Source organism: Anomalospiza imberbis, chromosome 19, assembly GCF_031753505.1.
Source record: "Anomalospiza imberbis isolate Cuckoo-Finch-1a 21T00152 chromosome 19, ASM3175350v1, whole genome shotgun sequence".
Taxonomy (NCBI): domain Eukaryota; kingdom Metazoa; phylum Chordata; class Aves; order Passeriformes; family Viduidae; genus Anomalospiza; species Anomalospiza imberbis.
The window spans coordinates 749,681-769,488 of NC_089699.1; the positions used below are offsets into that span (position 1 = coordinate 749,681).

General features: G+C 57.4%; 3 protein-coding genes across 3 annotated transcripts; 2 read left to right on the forward strand and 1 right to left on the reverse strand.

Moving 5' to 3' along the window:
- Positions 1 to 765: 765 nt before the first annotated feature.
- CCDC40 (coiled-coil domain 40 molecular ruler complex subunit) lies at positions 766 to 10,145 on the forward strand. The gene is made up of 16 exons (XM_068209887.1): positions 766 to 891; positions 1,380 to 1,463; positions 1,546 to 1,765; positions 2,128 to 2,285; positions 3,104 to 3,226; positions 3,604 to 3,725; positions 4,454 to 4,697; positions 4,799 to 4,981; positions 5,902 to 6,147; positions 6,656 to 6,869; positions 7,399 to 7,568; positions 7,694 to 7,785; positions 8,099 to 8,219; positions 8,851 to 9,033; positions 9,261 to 9,419; positions 9,812 to 10,145. Exons 2-16 carry the CDS (start codon positions 1,386 to 1,388, stop codon positions 10,055 to 10,057), a joined length of 2,559 nt encoding a protein of 852 aa, XP_068065988.1. The 5' UTR covers positions 766 to 891; positions 1,380 to 1,385; the 3' UTR covers positions 10,058 to 10,145.
- Positions 10,146 to 10,343: 198 nt separating this feature from the next.
- On the forward strand, positions 10,344 to 16,303 carry GAA (alpha glucosidase). The gene is made up of 20 exons (XM_068209886.1): positions 10,344 to 10,353; positions 10,384 to 10,781; positions 10,849 to 10,994; positions 11,304 to 11,469; positions 11,828 to 11,924; positions 12,007 to 12,126; positions 12,248 to 12,366; positions 12,486 to 12,617; positions 12,732 to 12,842; positions 12,986 to 13,099; positions 13,203 to 13,287; positions 13,377 to 13,494; positions 13,674 to 13,807; positions 13,934 to 14,085; positions 14,276 to 14,424; positions 14,505 to 14,646; positions 14,855 to 14,953; positions 15,119 to 15,283; positions 15,461 to 15,613; positions 15,852 to 16,303. The coding sequence occupies exons 2-20, from the start codon at positions 10,392 to 10,394 to the stop codon at positions 15,909 to 15,911; spliced, it is 2,652 nt and encodes an 883-aa protein (XP_068065987.1). The 5' UTR covers positions 10,344 to 10,353; positions 10,384 to 10,391; the 3' UTR covers positions 15,912 to 16,303.
- A 419-nt stretch (positions 16,304 to 16,722) lies between these two features.
- Positions 16,723 to 19,613, reverse strand: SGSH (N-sulfoglucosamine sulfohydrolase). Its single transcript, XM_068209907.1, has 8 exons — positions 19,492 to 19,613; positions 19,104 to 19,264; positions 18,871 to 18,976; positions 18,514 to 18,664; positions 18,116 to 18,272; positions 17,865 to 17,946; positions 17,585 to 17,788; positions 16,723 to 17,316 (listed from the first exon to the last, which is right to left on the reverse strand). The coding sequence occupies exons 1-8, from the start codon at positions 19,577 to 19,579 to the stop codon at positions 16,757 to 16,759; spliced, it is 1,509 nt and encodes a 502-aa protein (XP_068066008.1). The 5' UTR covers positions 19,580 to 19,613; the 3' UTR covers positions 16,723 to 16,756.
- Positions 19,614 to 19,808: the final 195 nt, after the last annotated feature.

Consider the following 19,808-nt stretch of genomic DNA (forward strand, 5'->3'; position numbering starts at 1 on the left):
AACTGTAAGTGGTGTGAAGTTTTGTCAGGATCATTAAGATCCCAGTGCTTGCTGGGCGACTGTTTTTGTAAATGAGATTAAACTTCTAAATTAAACTTCTGTGCCCTGTGGCAAAAAAATACCACAGCATTAAAGCGAAATGGAAATGGCAGTGTGCTGCTCCGCTTTCCACCTGTGCTGTGTGCCAGGCCAGGGAAGAATGGGAATGGCAATGGAGAGTGTTCCTCTGGAGGAGCAAACTTCATTGCCCCTGCAGGAGAAGTCTGGCTGCCGAGCTGTGGGTGGGCTCTGCACAATGGGACGCTGTAATTCTGTTTTGGGGGTGTCTCTGTGCTGGCTGTAGAGCCAGGCCCTTGTGTTGATCCTTTGCTTGTGTTGCTCATGTCTCGTGACAAAAATGAGCAGATGTGGAGGCGTAAATAGAGTTAGATGGAAAAGGTGCTTTATGTTTCAGGAAAAATCAGCTGAGACTTTCCCAGGCAATGCAGAATGTGATCAACATTTGTCCCCCTGGACAGGGTGACATGGAGCAGCCACGCCCAGGTGGAGGAGCACCTGCAGCAGAGCCGGGCACAGGCACCAAGCCAGGTACCCCCCGTGCCTGTGCAGCATCTCTGGAGCACAGCCTCTGCTTTTCTCCCATTCTGGTCCTTGTTAATCCAACCAGAGGCACAATGCTGGGAAACCTAATCCCACTGCTTTACCTTTTCCCTTTTTTGTGGCCCAGGGAGCGAAGGACGACCCAGCTCTCGCCATGCAGGGCCAACCTTTGAGCTCTCCAGTGATCATGGCAGCCAAAGACAGGACAAGGCAGCTGAGGGACATGAGAGAAGAAAACGGAGGGGGAATAAAGCAGAAGAAACAGAACTGGTCATCCTGGATCCAGAACATGTGAGAAGTCTTCGAATCTTGCTGTTCTTTGCAGGGTTGGTGTTTGTGTTTCTCTGAAACGTGTGAGGTGAGCTGTAAGCAGTGGCTGTTGAGCTGCACGTGTGAAAATCAGTTTTGCCAGAGTATTAACTGCTGACTGTGCCACTCAGTCCTGACCCCAGAGCTGCAGGTTCAGAAGTGAGCAATGCAGTGGGTAAATCTGATCCCTTCAGTGCCCCTGAAAGATTAGTCCTTGCAGTAAGAGTGAGCAGGGTGGGTTCTCAGATGTAGCTCTTCTGTGATGGTTCTGATTTTCAAATATTCTCACTTTTTGGCATCAGCAAAAACTCACTCTGTAACATCTCTCACTTGCTGCAGTGAGTGTAGCTAAAATAAGCACACAGGTGTCTGTGGCCGAAATAAGATGTTTTATTGGGTGGGGGACATAGCAGTTAGGCTTCTTCATAATCTATTTACACAGAATTTAATAATACTGTCCTTCTTTACAGCCCCTGATGACAAGATTCCAGGCTGCCCTGAAGAATTACCTCACCAAGCAGATAGAACAAGTGAACCTAGACCTCCATGGAATGGTACCCAGCCTCTCCTTTGCCTCCCCACAGCCCCTCCTGTCCGAGCTGCTGGGAGACAGCTCTTCCCCTCTCATGTCTGCAGAGATCAGCCATGAAGACCAGCAAGGAGCAGAGGGAAGAGCTGGGGGTGATCCTTTATGGGGCGCAGCAGCAGCTGGGGCAGCTGGAGGTGGAGCTGGAGAAGAGCCACGAGCGCTGGTCCCAGGCGGCCGCAACGCGGCAGCAGCTGGAGGAGGAGCTGCAGGGCCTCAGGGGTGCTCACAAGGAAATGTGTCACAACACAGATGATGAACGCAAGAAAGGTGACCCAGGCAGTTCCTGGCAGTGTTTCCCAGTTCTAGGGCCGTGTGGAGAAATTAATTGGAATTTAAGGCAAGCACTGGCTTGGAAAATTGCAGCAAAATAATTAATCAGGAATAATGCGCTCATTGAAAAGCTTTACTCCTGGAATTCTGTGAGCTGGGAATCCAGGAATTGCTTGCCAGGATCTTTGGTTGTGGAGCTGTACTCCAACACTGATGTAAATACATATGCTGGGGAGAGCTGGTTCAGCTGATGTGTGAGAGGTTTTGCTTCAGGAGCTGCTGTATATTTTTCTCTTTTATCTCTGTTTAAGGTGAACCTTACAAACTTCTCTGTAACTATTTTGCCTCTTGTCCCCCAGTCTCTGCAATGCAGACCCAGATTGAAAAGCTGGCCTTGGAGCTCTTCTATGTGCAGAACATGGACCGGGACATGCATCACAGGCTTTTACTGATGAAACAGTCAGCAAAGAGGGCTGGGGCAGAGAGGATCCAGGCTGAGGTGGAAAAGAAAAAGCAGGTACCAAGAAAAGCTGTCTTTGAAATAAATCAATGCAGGTGCTAGCAATCAGTCTTGGAGGATGTGCCACCTTGTCAGGAGGAAGGCTAGAGCAATTGCATCATGCAAGATGAGTGGGGATATTTTTCTCAAATAACTGAAAAAAATAAATCCAGAGGCTTTTCTGAAAAGGAGGAGAAGCCCTGCCTGCCCCAGACAGCAACGCTGCCCAGAGGGTTTGCAAGCCTTAGGACAGTAAATCACTCTTCACTCGAGGAGAAGGGCTGTGGGGGAAGGAGGATATTTAATGAAGAAATATCATCTGTACAGGTCTTGAGAATGACTCTGAATCACAGAATTTCACAATGGAAAGGGAACTTGGGGAATGAGCAGAGCCCGTCGGTGCTGGAGCTCCCTCTGCTGCCTTCCAGGACACAGTCCACGGGGTACTGCTCGTGCAGAATTCCGTGCAAACTGTTGAAATACAGTGGGTTTAGGAGGGTTTTAACAAAGGATTTTCAAATATACATTATTAAGATTCCCAGTAGCTGGACAGGTGAACTCAGTGCTGACAGGAGGGATTGTGGCTTCAGAGCTGACCTGTCAATTTACTGCTGCAGCTGCAATAACAAACAGTCAAAGGTGTCATTCTCCTGCAAGCCGTCCCTGCTGCAGTTGTGAGCCATCTGTGCATGAATGGGAAAGTTTCAGTAGGACTCCAGTCTAATCCAGTTGCCAGTTTTAATTCCTTTTATAGCTGATATTATTCTTGTAGGATACAGTTGGTTTAGACTGAGATTCCATGACTCACCCTGGGCTGTTTGGCTCTGGCTCTGTAGGACCTTTTCCTGGACCAGCTGACAAGGAGAGTCCACCAGCTCCAGGAACAAATTGCTCTCTTTGAAGCTCAGCTTGTGGCCCAGGCAGAGGACACAAAAGTGACCCGGCAGGCAATCAGTGAGGTAGGAGGGGACTTGTCCCTTGTGGTTAATATTTCCCTCTGGCAGGGCTGACCCCTTTGGCCCGTGCTCACGTGGTGTGCACAATGTGGGACAGAGTTTCACAGTTTGTTCCTGTTTCGAAGAATGAGGACTTTTTTTTTCTTTTCCTTTGTCCTTAAGAAGTGCCTGTAAATCACTTCCTCCTGCCCTTCACAGCAGTTTTTTCATGCAGACCTGTGCTCTGTGGGCTGCTGAGAAATGAACCAGCCATAGAGTTGAAGCTGATCCTGTTCAGCACATTATGAACAAGAAAAGAAAAAAAATTGTATTGTAACACGATTTTCTTAAATTTTAACACAGAGTAGATTCATCCCGTCTGCCATCTCTCTGTTCCCCAGGCTAGTCTGGAGGTCCAGGCTATTAACATGGAGAAAAAGAAACTGATGGACCACTGGAACAGCAGCTTGGCTGGAATGAAGCAGAGGGACGAGGCCTATGTTGTCACTCAGGAGCTGCTGAGGTACGGTCTGAAAGCAGGCCCTGAGGACACCTCAGATCCGGGCAGGAGGGATTCTAGAAGGGGATTCCAGTGCCTCCTGTGGGGTTTAGCACTGTGTGGGCAGGGCGTGTCAGGCAGAACAAGTTCCCTGCTCTGAAGTACATAATAAATTTAAAGGATGAGAAGCACATTCCTTTGTTGCTGTTTTCTTTATCCTAACCACATCTCTTCCTCGGAATGTGGGGGGTTCTTGAAGCTCTTTAGGGTTTTTATGATCGTGTTTTATTCCTTTAAAAAAGTTCCCTCACCTTTGCAACATCTCTCACTCCAAAGAGCTGGATGTCAGGAAGGGTTTATCTCTCATTATCAGGGTTTTGTGTGGCTTTTGGAAATGTTCAGGAAAACCTCCCTGTATTGCCAGAGGAAGTGTTTATTTGCTCATGAGCCTTAAAGCTTGACTGATTCTCTGAGAACAAACAGTCTGCTTTTGTATGGTGACATCCTGGTTGGAATGGGGGCTGGGACAGTACTGAAAGAAAGAATAAATTTTCCTACACACATTTACTTTCAAATCTTAATGTCTCCATCCATCTCCTGCTGTCTCTGCACTGTCACAGCAGCTGAGCCCTTACAAACATCTTCCTTCTTGGGCAGTTGTTGCTGCAATGACGTGTTTAAAAAGAGGAATTTGTGGGTGGCTGTTCACCACCAATCCCTGTGATGACTTTCCATCCTCTTTGCCCCTCCAGCAACTATAGACGTGACCTCAAGTCCCTAGAAGGGGACATCCATGGCTGTGGGAAGTCCATCAAGAAAGAGGAGGAGAAGAATGAGAACCTTGTCAGGCTCCTGAACCGGTCCCAGAATGATGCCAGTGTGACAAGGAAACTGATTGCCCAGTGCCTGCTGGAGCAGGAGGCCGTGCAGGTTCAGACTGGCACCTACACTCGAGTGCTTCATGAGACAGAGGAGGCCCTCAGCAGGACCAAGATGGTGAGGAGAGGCCATGGAACATGAATCCTTTTGAATACTTGAATTGAATACCCTTCCTCAGGCAGTTTTAGTGATCCTGTGTCTGTCTTCTGACCTTTTAGGACCAGGCTGCTCACCTGAATGAGTTGCTGTCCATCAGGAAGGGTATAGAGAAGGGAACTTATGCCAACGAGCAGCTAGAAAGTGAAATCATGGCAAAGCTTCAGGACCAGAGGATATCCAGCAAAGTTGCAAAGCACTTCTCCCAGCTGGCTGAAAAACTTCGGAACAGAAAAAGCGACCTGGTATGGCATCCCCCCTTGGGAGGGCAGGGAAGGAGGCACTGGAGGAATGGGTCCCCAGCAGGGTTTGTCAGTGACTTTGTTCTGGTTTCAGGTCTGCATTGAAGCTCTGCTGAGTATTCCTCTCCAGTCTGGTTCTCCCTGTGATCTTATTGCAGGATTCTGCTGTGTGTGAGAGAGCTTGGCCAAAAAGGCCTGACACAAAACACACTGTCCTTTACTTCAAAAATGGGGCAACATGATGAGTCCTGGGAGTATTTATTATGAAGTACTAGCATTTCTTATGTACTGAAGAAAAACAATGGCCATGTGGTACTTCTGTAATCTAATTTTAACTAATTTTCATTTCTATAATTCATCATGGAATGGGATGCAGGCAGCTCTCAGTTCTGAGGAACATCCAGGGAAGAGTCCAACTGTTCAACCAGTCCAACAGTCCAATCTTTAATCCATGATAAGTTGCTCTCTCTGGGAGTGTATAACTGGATCACTTAGAAGGATTAGAAAATTCAGCCCAGCCCTTCTCACACCTGTGAGTGCTGTGCTGGTTGTTAGGTGAGGAGGGTGAGTGCCAGGTGCGCTGGAGAAGGGACAGTACAGTGATGTCCTGGTACTGGTGGCAGGTAACTGGAGACAGCTGGGCAAGGGGTCATTACAGAAGGGATGAGTGAGGGCTCTTAAAGGGTTTTGGAATGTTTAGGCTCCTTAATGCTTTTCAACAGCTGTATGGGAGAGGTAGATATTGTATTACCTGGCACTTCGTGGAGAAGCAAAGATACACAGAAGGTAAATAGCTTATGGCTTGTAGTACAGACCTGGGAGTAGAATCTCAGTCCCCTGAGTCCTGTGCTGGACAAGTGGCATTACAACTCAACAAGGTGTTGCTTGGGTCAGTGATGTGTTTTCTCTCTTGATATTCCCAGGAGCTGCATTTTTACAAGGTTGAGAACGATGTGGCCCAGACTATTCTGAATGCAACCAATACCAGCTGCAGGCTGACAGTTCACCAAAAAACACTCTGTGAGGTGGACAAGGAAATAAAAAATATGAACGAACTGATTGCCTGCCAGGAAAATGAGATTGCAAAGTCCAGGCTCCTGTCTGACAGGAAGGGAGGGATCATCTGCCTGTACAACAAGAAGCTGGAGATGCTTCTTTCTCAGCAGGGGGTAGGTACTTTTGTGTTTGAGCCCCAATTTTGATTTTATTCTTTTGGTGGCCACAGATGTCCCTGACCAATGTAACTGTGTTAAGTGTTGGGTAGTTCAAACATGCAGGCATCAGCACTGTGATTTAAAAGCTGCATTGGTTAATGCAGGTGTTTCTGTTTATCAGTTCATAATGCAGTGAAAGGAATTGTGAAATGAGGGTGTGCCTGGCACAGATCCCTCAGGGACTTGCCTGCACCTGATGAAAATGTCAAATGGCATCAATGAGTAAATAGGATCTTGTTAAGAAAATCTGCAAACACTGGGGAGGGGAGAATGGGGCAGGCAGTGAGATTTCAGTAGTTTGAGAGTTGGCCTTATTGGGATGACTCCCAGACCTGTCCCTGGCAGTGTAAGACCTTATGGATACCCATGGGGAAATGAGTCCTGTGCAAACTGGAATGTCCAGATGCTGTAAACAACTCGGGCAGCTTCTGCCTGATTTAGCCCAAACTTTGCTCTTGTACAGGGGCAAGAACTGGGACCACTGGAAATTGAGATCAACAAGCTGAACAAGCTGATAGAAGAATGCAACTCTGAGGTGATGACGTTGCAGAAGTACTGGCTCAATGAGCAGAAGGAGCTGGTGAAGCTGACACGGGAGCGGGAGGAGCAAATAACCTCCCTGGACACGCTGCAGAAGCAGATCATCATCCTGCAGCAGAGGAAACTGCGCCTTGAAAGTTCGTCATTCCTCAAAGTTCAACTCTTCCTTAATATGCTCATCTGTGAAGGGAGGGAAAAGGGAGCGGAGGGTTACAGATGGGAAAAGCTGGACCTGCCCCAAAGAGTGCTCCTGGCTGTGTGTGAGCCCGAATTCCAACAGCCCGAATTCCAACAGCCCGAATTCCTGCTGATTGCACCTGGTTATTCCTATAAGGATTGATCCTACTGTCCCGACAGTCAGACCCTAAGTGACAATGTCACCTGTTACACTTGTTAAATAAAGTTTGCAAGTAGTGGGTAGGTAAATGTCCCCAGCAATGACTGCACTTTCCTTGGCCAAATCCAATTTTTTCCCCACAGGAGTCTCTTTCAAAACCTTTTTATTCATTTTTGAGCTTGTGGAAAATTATTTTGGCCGAGACATGTCATGGGACATGGGTGGCTCTGCCTGAGGTGTTGCCAGCTCTGATAGCCATTTGTCACACCTTGTCTCTGTTCAGCCCAGTGCTCAGGGGAATTCTAAGACTTTTTTCTGTTCACCCATAGATGAATTTCAGCAGGAAATAAAAGAACAGAAGGACGTGGAACGGCACATGAAGAACGTGTCAAATGACTTGATAAAGTTGAACATGTTGATCAACAAGAACAACAGCAGCGTTGAGAACCTGCAAAATGGCAGAATCGTCACAGAGAACGAGTTTGTGCAGTCTCTCAAGGTACTGAGGCACCTGGCACCTCATTCCCAGGTCTCAGCCTCCTGTGCAGATCAGAGGCAAACTGTGATCCTGGAAAACCTTCTCAGCCTGACAACACTGTACTGTTTTGTTCTTCCCAAATCTAGGCAGCAGAAAAAGAATCCATGGAGATGCAGGAGAGGCACAATAAACTGACTGAGGAGAAGGAAAGGCTCCTGAACAGCCTGGTAGAAGCAGAGTAGGTACCAGAGCGCCACAGTCCTGTGTGACTGTGTCCATGTTCCCATTCTCCTGCAGTCACCAAACCTGGCACCAGCAAACGTGCTTCTAGCCTTCCTGGAGAAGGGGATGAATGTTTGAAAGGTGTTTCAGCAGTCTCTGGAACCAGCAGGAGCTGGGAGGATGTTGGCTTTAAAGTTCCAGCATGTGTGAGCTGGACCTTGCCAAGATCCATATGGGAAGACTCTGCCAGTAACTGGCAGTGAGTGTGCGGCACTGGGCAGGTCATTGGGGGTCCAGCTTTCTCCTTCCTTCCACTTTCTTCTCTGAAGGCATCAGATCCTGCTGTGGGAGAAGAAGTTCCAGCTGGCAAAAGAGATGCGGGAAACAACAGATGCACTGTTAGAACACGGTGAAATCCACGACATGAAAACAGAGATTCGGAGGATGCAAGTAAGGCACTGGGAAGGAGGGCTGAGGAGGGGAAGCCACCCAGTGTACTCAGCCTTGGAGTGGCTGAAACATGAGGCAGGAGATGAGAAACAGGCTGGAGAAGTGGCATCTTCAGGGCCCAGGGTGGGACTCTAAACCCCTGCAGCTCGACTGAACTGAGCACATCCAGCCCACACATCCTGCATTCCCCATGCCAGCCTCAGCAGAACCTGGATACTCCCAAGAAATGTGTTTAAATTGCAGTATGTCTGCCACCTGATTCTGTGACCCTGATTTATGTGCAGTGTTGATTACTAAATATTGCATCACTTTAATCACTGCTTTAGGGAAGTATTCCCTCTCCTCCCCTTCATTCTCAGGATGCTTCTGCTTTTTTTGCTTCTGCTCTTGCTAATGAGGTTCAGACTAACATTTTGAGTATTGGTGTAGACAGATTGATAATCCAGGCCTCTGCCTTCCAGATCCACACACAGCAAACCAGGTTTGGACTTGGACCAAATCTGGCTTGCAGGCACTCATGTCCCATGTATCTGGTTTATGCTGGTGGGATGTGCCACCCAGGCAGCTTCCCTTGGTGCTCTTGGTAAACATTTGGGATTTTGAGGCTGGTTTGTGTCTTGGCAAACGGCAGGTCCGCTATGGGCAGCTGCAGAAGCAGCAGGAGATGTTGATTCGGGCGATGGAGGCGTGTGTTTCCCAAAGAGGGACCATAACAGATCGGGCAGAGGCTCAGAGCAAACTAAAACACAGCACCAAGAGCGACTTCCAAAGCAGGAAACAGGAGCTGAAGAAGAAGATCAGGGAAACCCAGGAGGTGAGCAAGGAAAGTGGGGCTGCAGGAGCTCACACAGCTGGGGTTGGCCTTGTGGTGAGCAGCAGTGAGCACAGCAGTGTCTGTGCACAGACCCTGCACCAGCACAGGGGCAGGCTTGGAAAGTCATTCATTGAAAATCCCCCAAAACCCAATTCTGGGAGGATGGTCAGGAGTGCAGCTGAACTAGAGGATTGAAATCTGCCATTCCCTTCTCTTCCATTTACTAGAACATTTATGAATGCAACCAAACCATGCAGAAGCTGGAGACCATCCAAGAGTCCCTCAATGACAACTTTTCAGAAAAGCAGCAGGAATTGCACCAGCTCCAGGCTGAGACCAACAGCCTCATTTTGGACAGGGAATGTCTTCAGAACGAGAAACGATGGGTGAGCACATCCACTCCTTTACAGCATGTCAGCCAGCCAGAGCCTGCTGCTTCCTCTGCTGCCAGCTCTGTCCTCAACTGGGTGTGCTCAGTGTGGTGTTACAGCAACATATTAACTGAGCACGTTTTGGGGGCTCACCAAGAGCCAGCTTGAATATTGAAACCCTGTCCTGGTGAGGGTTGCCTTACGTATGTAGGAATTTCTCTGATTTATGGAATTCTGTGACGTCTGTACCCCTCCAACACCCGGGCTGAGGGTGCTGTTTGGCTGTTACGGTGGGGAATTCACAGCTCTGTCCTTCCCTTGTCCGACGTGATGGTCGCAGCACCTGACATGAGTCCTGCCCATACTTTTCCTGCTGTCACAGCCCCTTCTCCTTTTGCTTTTCTCAGAACCTGTTGGAGCTTGTGGCCCACCAGACGCACCAGAAGCAGCTGCAGGCACTGAGACAAGGGAAGTACAAGGCCCTGTGCCACACTGAAGAGGCCTGCATGAACCAGCAGGAGAAGCTGCAGGGTCGGCTGCAGACCATTAACACCATCGTGCAGCAGATCCAGGAGGAACAGCCCCAGCACCAAAGGGCTCTGCAGTGGCTCAGGAACTGCTTGAGATCCAAGCTCGGCTCGGAGAAAGCCTGACAGGAACAGAAAATACATGTAATATCTTTCATATTCTTCCACAGGCTCCAGCCTTTGTAAATAAATAAATAAATAAACAAATAGATAAGCAGGTGCAGGGTATAATATTTACTTTATCGAGTATAATGTTTATTTCAGACGTACCATTGTAATTCTTTCGGTATGTTTCTGTTTACGTTTCACTTTCCCTGCCCCAAGCAGCTGCTGGGCCCCGCCTCCCCGCCCCGCCCCGGTGTGGCCCCGATTTCAGGGCCGGGGGCGGCCCAAGCCCCGGCAGCAGCGGTGCCGGTGCCGGTGTCGGTGCGTCCCCGCTGCAGGAGGCGCAGGCCGGGCCATGGGGCCGGGCCCGGGGGTGGCGGCCGCGCTGCTGGCGCTGCTGGTCCCGGTCCCGGTCCCGGCCGCGGCGCGGGGTCCCGGCGCTGCCGCCTGCGAGGTGTCCCCGGGCGGCCGCTTCGACTGCGGCCCCGAGCGGCTCCTGTCGCGGGCGGGCTGCGAGGCGCGGGGCTGCTGCTACAGCCCCGGGCCCGGGCCCCGCGCCGGGCCCGGCCCGCCCTGGTGCTTCTTCCCCCGCGGCTACCGCAGCTACCGCGCCGAGAACCTGACGGCCACCGAGAGCGGCTTCTCCGCCCGGCTCCGCCGCGTGGCCGCCGCCTTCCTGCCGGGGGCGGTGGACGAGCTGCGGCTGGACCTGGCGCTGGAGACCCCGGCCCGCCTGCGCTTCACGGTGCGGCCCGGCCCGCGCGGCTGTGCCCCGGTGCCCCGTTCCCCCGCTGACCGCTCTCCGCCCGCAGCTCCGGGACGCGGCCCGGCAGCGCTATGAGGTGCCGCTGGCCACGCCGCGGGTGCGCGGCCGAGCCCCGTCCACGCTCTACGGCCTGCAGGTCAGCCAGGACCCCTTCGGCCTCGTCGTGTGCCGGCAGCGCGGCGGGAGAGTCCTGTGAGTGCCCCTCTGCCCCCTCGCTTCCCGAGGGATTCGGCTTGGAAACCTGCACAGCCCCACAGGGTGGGTGCAGGGACACTGCTGGTCATCTGGGACACTGGTGACAGCAGTGGGGTGGCTGTCGGGGCTTTACTTTGACTCCCTCTGCAGTTCCGTGGCTGGGCAGGGAACCAGGAATCCCAGAGCGCAGCCAAAACTTGGTTTTATTTCCTGTGGTGATGAGCAGCTGTGCCCCTGCCCAGCGCCGGTGGCCCCGGCTCAGTGCCTCCCTCCCAGCTGCTGGCCGCAGTCTCCCTCTCTCCGCAGGCTGAACACCACGGTCGCACCCCTCTTCTTCACAGACCAGTTCCTGCAGATCTCCACCTCCCTGCCCTCCCATTTCATTTCGGGGCTGGGGGAGCACCAGACGCCGCTGTTCCTCGACACAGCGTGGACCAGGGTCACCCTCTGGAATCGGGACATGGCACCCGCGGTACAGAGTGGGGCTGAGGGAAAGGGACACAGGTTCAGCTGAGCTCCTGGGGGTGGCCCTGCGGCCTCTCACGTCTTGTCTGGGGCTGGGGAGATGTGTCTGCGCTGGTTCAGCTCTGGGCCTCGGCCATAACACTGGACAAGCCCATGGGACCCTTGTCCCCAGGCCCAGGTTTGTCCCCCGGAGCTCTGTGCTGCCTGGGAGCTGTTTGCGGGGCTTGGTTGAGGTGGCAGAGTTTGGGAGCACAGCCCTGGATTTGCACCTGAAGCCAGTGCTCCTGACCAGAGGCGGGGGGCAGTCGGGTGGGTGTGGGGTCTCCAGCAGAGCCTCACTGGCACCACACCGTGCTCTACTCCAGCCCCACGTCAACCTCTACGGCTCCCACCCTTTCTACCTGGTGATGGAGGACGATGGTTCGGCCCATGGTGTCTTTCTGCTGAACAGCAACGCGATGGGTGAGTCCCATGGGGGCACCGGGCGTGGCCCTGTCCCCATCCCCATCCTCATCTTCCTCCCCTGGCACTTGTGCTTCCCCAGACGTGCTCCTGCAGCCCAGCCCGGCCCTGACCTGGCGCACGACCGGGGGAATCCTGGACTTCTACGTCTTCCTGGGCCCTGACCCCAAAAGCGTGGTGCGGCAGTACCTGGATGTGGTTGGTACGGCTGAGCCACGGCCGGGATGGCCCTGCTGGGATGCCGTGAGCCACGTGGCACAGCAGGGCTCTGGGGTGGCACAAGGCTGGGCCATTCCTGCCAGCACCCACGCTCCACCCTCCAGGGTTCCCCTTTATGCCCCCGTACTGGGGCCTGGGCTTCCACCTGTGCCGCTGGGGCTACTCCTCCACCGACATCACCCGGCAGGTGGTGGCCAACATGACAGCAGCTCGCTTCCCCCTGGTAGGTCCGGGCTGCTCCCGGAGGCCGTGGGGGGCTGGTGGGAGCCCCGTGGGGTGGGGGTCCCACAGTAGCACGTGGGGTCCCCGCTCCTCCCCAAGCAGCGATGCTTCCATCCACAGGATGTGCAGTGGAACGACCTGGATTACGCAGATGCCAAGAGGGATTTCACCTTCAACAAGAAAAGCTTCAAGGACTACCCGGAGATGGTGCGGGACTTCCACAGCCGCGGGCTGAGGTACATCATGATTGTGGTGAGTTGCACGGGCAGGCGGGCACTGGGCTTCAGCTGCCCCAGGGTGGTGATGAAGGCAGGGCTGGCCGTTCCCTGCTGTTGCTGGTAAAGACCTGGCTTTGTGCCCTTCCAGGATGCTGGGATCAGCAGCTCGGGGCCCCCCGGCACCTACAAGCCCTACGACGAGGGCCTGAAGCGAGGGGTGTTCATCCGAAACGCCACAGGGCAGCCCCTGATCGGGAAGGTGCGTGTGGGGAGCAGCCCCAGCGCCCACAGACAGGGCTTGAGTGGGGCTGGGGCAGCAGGACCCCAAGAGTGGGAGAGAAACCTTTGGGGTGAGGTGGTCTGTGGGGCTGTGGGCTCTGCCCAACGCTCTCCCTCCTGCAGGTCTGGCCAGGCCCCACGGCCTTCCCGGACTTCACCAACCCAAAGACTCACGAGTGGTGGCACGACATGGTGAAGGACTTCCACGAACAAGTGCCCTTCGATGGCATGTGGCTTGTGAGTTGCCCTGTTGTAGCTGCCGGCCCTGGCTCCTGCCCTGCACCTCTGCTGGGCCCCGGTGCAGCACTGAGGCCATCCCATCCTTTCCTTCCCTCCCCAGGACATGAATGAGCCATCCAACTTCGTGGAGGGCTCCCAGGATGGCTGCCCCAGCAACAACCTGGAGCATCCCCCCTACGTGCCAGGTACAGGAGTGGGTTCCAGCTTTGCCCAGGACTCTGGGAAGGCTGGCAGGAGCCCGGGGGACGCTCTCAGCTCCACCTCTCCCCTGCAGGTGTGTTTGGGGGCCGCCTGCAAGCCGGGACCATCTGTGCCTCCAGCCAGCAGTATCTGTCCTCTCACTACAACCTGCACAGCCTGTACGGGCTGACCGAGGCCATCGCCTCCCACAAGTGAGCCTGGGGCTCCTGCCACAGCTCCTGCACGTGCTGGGGGTGCAGAGCTGGGAGAGACCCAGCGTGGGCAGGCATTGGGTGGTGGGTGAGGGTTTGGTGTGGAACACAGGGCACTGTGGGAGCCCTGGGCCCCTTCCCTGGCCGGGGGGTGCTGAGCAGAGCCCTATCACTCCCAGTGCTCTGCTGAGGGTCCGGGGCAAGCGTCCCTTCATCATCTCACGCTCCACCTTCGCTGGGCACGGGCGCTACGCCGGGCACTGGACCGGGGATGTTGGCAGCGACTGGGAGCAGCTCTACTACTCCATACCAGGTAGGCTGTGGGGCACTGGGCCTGCATCCACACCCCTGCTTCCCTCTTGCCCCCACAGCCAGGGGCTTCTCCACAGGCTCCGTCCCTGGTGCTGCAGAGCCCTGATGCCCTCTGTGCCCCCTGCAGAAGTACTGCTCTTCAACCTATTCGGGGTGCCCCTGGTGGGTGCTGACATCTGCGGCTTCCTGGGCAACACGAACGAGGAGCTGTGCGTGCGCTGGACCCAGCTGGGCGCCTTCTACCCCTTCATGCGGAACCACAATGACCACGGCACCCGGGTGAGCCCTGCGAGCCCTCACCCGCCGGGCAGGGGGCTCTGGGCCGAGCCAGGGCTGCCCTGCCAGCGTGGGAAAGTGGCTGGTTCAGCTGCAGGGCTGTGTGCCCCAGTGCTGGGAGAGTCCATCCTGCCTCCCTGAAATGCGCCCTCGTTGGGCTGAGCATCCCCTCGGGCCTTTCCCCTCCCCACAGCCGCAGGAGCCCTTTGCCTTCAGCCCGCCCGCCCAGGCTGCCATGAGGAACGCCCTGCGCCTCCGCTACTCCCTCCTGCCCTTCCTGTACACCCTGTTCCACCGGGCTCACAGCGCCGGCCAGACCGTGGCGCGGGCCCTGTTCCTCGAGTGAGTGCCAGCCCCGCCGGGCTCACGGCAGGTGGCTGCAGGGTCTCCTGGCGCTGCCCTCCCCTCCCCTCCTTCCCCAGGTTCCCCACAGACCCCAACACCTGGGCCGTGGACCGCCAGCTCCTGTGGGGCGGGGGGCTGCTCGTCACCCCCGTGCTGGAGGCAGGACAGACCAAAGTCAGCGGCTACTTCCCAGCAGGGACGTGGTACAGCCTCGCAGGGGTGGGTGCTCCTGCTGTGCTGCACAGGGGGCTTTGCTGTGGCACCTCGTGCGCATTTCTGCACGTGTGCACGTTTCCCCTGGGGCTGTGTGGGTCTCGTGCCTCACCTGCTTTTGCTGGTGGCCATTTGAGGGCTCTGGCACTGGTCTCGCCCCCCCCCGCCATGTGGCACCCCGTGCCTGCTCTTCCCTCTCTTTGTTCTCGTGCAGGACTCCACCATCCACAGCAAAGGGCAGTGGATCCTCCTGCCAGCACCCTTGGACACCATCAATGTCCACATCCGTGCAGGGCACATCCTGCCCCTGCAGGTGAGCCCCCTCTGCTCTGTGGTGACACCACAGTGACCTGTCTGAGCAGCCTGGGAGGGTGGCAGTGCCCACACCGCTGCTAGGACAATGCCAGGGGAGCTGTGGCTGCAGGGCTGGGGAACACGGCTGTGGCAGTGCCCCAAGCTGTGCCTGCCCCTGGCCCAGGAGCCTGCGTTCAGCACTGCCCAGTCCCGTGGGAAGGGCATGGCCTTGGTGGTGGCACTGACCCTGGACGGCTTCGCCAGAGGAGACCTGTTCTGGGATGATGGGGAGAGCTGGGAGACCTTTGAGAGGGGGGACTACACCGAGATCCTCTTCCTGGCCTCCAGCGTGAGCATGGGGAGCTGCTGGCGGGAGGCGTCTGGGCTGGGGCTCCTGGTGGCCCTGGCACACCTGTGTCTGCTCAGTGGCCAGCAAAGGGGCAGCAGGTGGGGCAGGGCACCTGGAGGAGCCCTGGGTGAGGTGTCTGAAAGGCAGGGGCACACGGTGCCATCCCCGTGTCCCCAGGATGCCGTGCTCAGCCAGCTGCTGCGGGCCAGTGCCCATCTGGATGGTGTCCTGCTGGAGGCTGTGACTGTCCTGGGGGTCTCCAGCCCTCCCCGGCGAGTCCTGGCTAATGGAGCCATCGTGAGTGACTTCTCCTACCACAGTGACACCCAGGTGAGTGCCTGTTGCCACCCTGGGGAGAGGTGGTGGCCGGGAAGGGACCCAGAGTGCAGCCAAGGGGCTGGCGGGGTCTGGCCCCAGCGATGGCACAGCACAGGCCATGGGTGCCCTTCCCGGGGATCTGTGGGACCAGGACTGTGCCAGGCTGGGGCTCTGCAAGGCCCAGGACTCCCCTGGGTTCTGACATTCCTGGCTCCCTCCTGGCTGGCTCTCACCTTCCTTGTCCCCCCAGGTGCTGAGAGTCCCTGTGTCGCTGCCCATGTGGGAGCAGTTTGTGATCTCCTGGTCCTGACCCAGCATCACAGGGAGAGGCTGCACTGCTCCCCTGGAATCCGAGGCCAAATCCATCCCATCCCCTGTACCCGGAGCTGCCCCTGCTCTTCCCATGCTCCTGGGCCTTGTTCTCCCTCTGCTGCTGAGTGTTGATGGAGGGGTGTGCACTGGATTGGCAGAGGGAGGGGAGCCTTGCACAGCCCCCAGGGACAGGGAAAACCTCATCATCATCAAATCAGGGGGAAAAAGACACAAGTGCCTTGTGAGACAGCAAACCAGTTACTCTGGGGGACTGGTAACTGGGGCAGAGACTGCAGGGAGTTTCCTGGCTGTGGTTTTGGGGAGAGGGATGTGCAGGGGCTGAGGGTGCAGTACTGTGAATAAAGCTGCTGTTTGCTGGGAGCAGCCCCAGGCCGTGTCCTTCTCCCCTCTCCCTGCCCCTGGCTGGGACACCCCGGCTCTGTCCCTGCCTGGAGGTCTCCAGTGACCCCCTGTGCCCCTTGAAGGCTTCGCCCCGTTTCCCAGAGCACTGGGGGTCCCCAGCTGTTCCTGCAGCCCTGACTGTGGCACAGAGGCCCTTGGCCTGTCCTGCTGCCTCCAAGCTGGGGGCTGCTGCAGGGGTGTGCTCAGCTCCAGGTGAAAATGGAGCCTTATCCTCCAGAGGCTTTATTGAGGGGCAGCTTGGCCCTCCAGCTCCTCTGGCTGAGAGCCAAGGCACCAGGAATCCCTCAGTGCTCTGGGGCCAGGCGGTGCTGGCAGCACAGAGGGCAGAGCCTTGTGGTGTCACCCCGGGGGTTGGGACCAGCCCATGGTGGTCCCCTTGTGCCCACAGGAGCACAGCGCTGTCCCGGGCACAGGTGGCACTCACAGCTCGTTGTGCAGCGGCCGGCACTGGGGGCTCAGTTTCTCCTCCAGGACAGCGTCGGGGGCGCACACCCAGGGGTCCCCCGTGTCCCACTGCCACTTGAGGAGCTGCGCACGCAGCAGCTGCAGGACGCTGGCGTAGCGGGGGTCAGGGGCCAGGTTCTGGCTCTCGGCGGGGTCACGGCTGCAGTCGAAGAGCTCCCAGCGGGCCCGGTAGTAGTACTGGTGCAGGCTCTTGCTCCAGTGCGTCGGCCGCCCCGCCCTGGTGCGGTTCAGCAGGTCCTGGAAGGTGGGCGAGACGTAGAAGTCCTGGTCGATGGGGAAGGGCATCTTGTAGTTGAGGTTGTGGATGAGGCGGAACTGCCGGTGCTGGATGGCTCGCATGGGGTAGTACATGGTCACCTCGTGGTGGCTCTGGCTGCTGAAGGCGGTGGCCCAGGGCTGTTCCGACTCCAGGGCTGGCAGGAGAGACTTTCCAGTGAGCTGCACCCGCCTGGTGCCAAAGATGCTGTAAGCAGGGTAGGGGATGGAGAACCAGTCCAGAATGGTCGGCGTCAGGTCTGGAGGAGAGGAAAAGGGTGAGAGCAGGGGCAGGCACTGTGGGAGGAAACTCAGCTCCAGAGAGGGGCAGAGAGGTCCCCAGGGATGGTGTCCCTGCAGGGGACCCTGTTCCGTCCTCCCTCCTCTCCCTTCCCTGCACTGGCCCTGCCAATGCTGAGGGCTCAGGGCTGGCCCCAGGGACAGGACCCTGAGTTTTGGTGTAGGGAGGGTGGGGAGCAGCCCACACCCCCAGGCACAGCTGTGCTGCCTCTCTCCCTCAGCTCTTACCCAGGAGGCTGGCGAAGGCCGGGCTGACCTTCCCCCAGCGCTGGGGGTGCTCGGGGGAGGAGAGGAGCAGCGGCTGGGCGGTGCCCGAGCGGTAGAGGTTGGTCCTGCCGCCGGGGAAGGGGATGCCGTTGTCGGAGGTGTAGATCACCAGGGTGCTGTTGAGGAAGCCAGCACTGCGCAGCTCCTCCAGGACCAGCCCGATCCCTGTGAGAGAAGGGGCAGAGCTCAGGGGGAAGGGACGGGCTGCAGAGCTCAGCCCCAGCCTGGCCACGGCTCCCACCTTGGTCCATGCGCCCGATGGTCGTGTACTGGGCAGCCAAGTCCTCCCGGGCAGCCAGTGTGTCCGGGACAAAGGCAGGGACCTAAACGGAGACAGGGAAAGGGGCACGTGGCTGACACAGGCCCCTGTGCCTTTGCCAGCTCTTGCTGTGACGCTGGGGGCAGTGACAAGCTGGGAGCAGCCCTGGCTCCATTAGAGGCTGCCATCACGTGCAGCCCCACAGAGCCCCACATGTACCCACAGGTTCTCACCTGCACTTGCTCCGGGTGGTAAATCTGTGGCTTCCAGTCAGGGATCCAGCCCATCCCGCTCTCTCCATTGCCAAACTTCTCACAAAAGGCCCCATACTGGGGCTGGGAGTGCCCGCAGCGGTGGGGGTCGTGGAAAGCAACATAGAGGAAGAAAGGCCTAGGGATGGAAAGGGGGGATGTGGAGGTGGTGAAGCAAAGGACCGCCTGGAGACTGTCCTGGGCTGTGCTGTGGTGAGCTGGGGTCAGCAGGACTCCCCTCACCTAATCTGGATATGGGGTGACCCAGGGCCAAGGGGCCCCTTCCTGTTTGTGACCAGCTGGGCCATGGGGACACATCTTCAGTGAAGCCAGTTTCCCTCCTCCCCACAGCCATTCCCAGGACAAGGAGGCAGTCTCACCTCTCGTCCTGGCTCTGCAGGAACCGCCGGACGAGCGCCTTGATCCGGGTGATGTTTCTCCCAACCTGCAGGACCGAACTGTTCTCCTCTGTGTAGGCAAAGTCGAAGGGGTACACAGCCCCCGGCCCCACGTGCTTCTTCCCAATTATCCCTGTGAGAATGCAGACGGCTGCTGTGCCAGGAGCAGTGCAGGAGGGATGTGGCTGCTGCTATCTCCTCTCTGCAGGGACAGCCACAGGTCCAGGCAGGGCTCCCTGGCTCACGGGCAGTTTAGCTCTGTCAGTGGGGTTTGGTTTGGTGCTCCCTGCCCGTCCCAGCTCCTGCCTGTCCCAGCTCCCTGCCCATCCCAGCTCCTACCTGTCCGGACGCCTGCGTGGCTGAGCAGCTGGGGCAGGCTCCGCACGCTGTCGAAGGAATTGAAGTGATGCACGTCCTGGTGCAGCCCGTACATCCCGTTCTGGTGCTGCAGGTGAGGGGACACGGCACGGTCAGACCAGGGCTGCCAGCCCGGCTCCGAAACACGTCCAGCCGTGCCCATGACACCTGCCGTGGGCTGGCAGCCCCGGCCCGGCGCAGGCAGGTGCCCCTACCTGGGGTAAGCCGGTCAGGATGCTGGCCCGGCTCGGGGAGCAGCTGCTCACGGAGGTGAAGGCGTTCTGGAAGACCAAACCGCGCCGGGCCAGCGCGTCCAGGTTCGGCGTGCGGATGGCCGAGTTGTTGTAGGCGCCGCTCTCGAAGCCGCCGTCATCGGCTGCGGGACGGGTGCGGGGTCAGCCCGGGAGTGTCCCTGACCAGGCGGGGGGGCACTGCTGACACCGGGAGCACCCGGGCTGCGGGTGACCCGGGCGGGGCTGCGGAGGGGATGCAGCGGAGCCCGGGACCGTCCCTTCCTCCCTCCCAGCCGCGGGATGCCCCCAGCGCCGAGCCCCGGGCAGGGGGGTCCGGGCCGGCTCCGGGGCCGGGCCGGGCCGCACTCACCCAGGAGCAGCAGCACATTGCGGGCCGGGGCCGCGGCTCCGCCGGGGCAGAGCGCGCCCAGCAGCAGCACCAGCGCCCAGGGCCGCATGGCACCGGCACCGGTACCGCCACCGGCAGCAGCACCGGCACCGGCAGCGGGCTCGGCGGCTCCTCCGGCTCCTCCTCACCCCGGTCACATGAGGCGCCCCGGCCGCTCAGATCCGGCGCGGGCGGAGCCGCGGTCAGTGCCGGGCTGGCAGCGGCGGCTCCGCGCTACCCCGGCCCGCGGGGGTCCCGCTCGGCCCCCGGTACCGACCCCGGCCCCGCGGGGGTCCCGC

What these genes read in the sequence shown, in the direction of transcription:
- CCDC40 (XM_068209887.1), top strand. Translation starts at nt 1,386, where the DNA reads ATGACAAGATTCCAGGCTGCCCTGAAGAATTACCTCACCAAGCAGATA. An exon ending in ACCTAGACCTCCATGGAATG is followed by an intron (nt 1,464 to 1,545) that starts GTACCCAGCCTC and finishes TCATGTCTGCAG; the next exon opens with AGATCAGCCATGAAGACCAG. An exon ending in GTCACTCAGGAGCTGCTGAG is followed by an intron (nt 3,726 to 4,453) that starts GTACGGTCTGAA and finishes TTGCCCCTCCAG; the next exon opens with CAACTATAGACGTGACCTCA.
- GAA (XM_068209886.1), top strand. Translation starts at nt 10,392, where the DNA reads ATGGGGCCGGGCCCGGGGGTGGCGGCCGCGCTGCTGGCGCTGCTGGTC. An exon ending in CGGCCCGCCTGCGCTTCACG is followed by an intron (nt 10,782 to 10,848) that starts GTGCGGCCCGGC and finishes CTCCGCCCGCAG; the next exon opens with CTCCGGGACGCGGCCCGGCA. An exon ending in GCTGAACAGCAACGCGATGG is followed by an intron (nt 11,925 to 12,006) that starts GTGAGTCCCATG and finishes GTGCTTCCCCAG; the next exon opens with ACGTGCTCCTGCAGCCCAGC.
- SGSH (XM_068209907.1), bottom strand. Translation starts at nt 19,579, where the DNA reads ATGCGGCCCTGGGCGCTGGTGCTGCTGCTGGGCGCGCTCTGCCCCGGC. An exon ending in CAATGTGCTGCTGCTCCTGG is followed by an intron (nt 19,265 to 19,491) that starts GTGAGTGCGGCC and finishes CCCGTCCCGCAG; the next exon opens with CCGATGACGGCGGCTTCGAG. An exon ending in CTGCAGAGCCAGGACGAGAG is followed by an intron (nt 18,273 to 18,513) that starts GTGAGACTGCCT and finishes TTCCATCCCTAG; the next exon opens with GCCTTTCTTCCTCTATGTTG.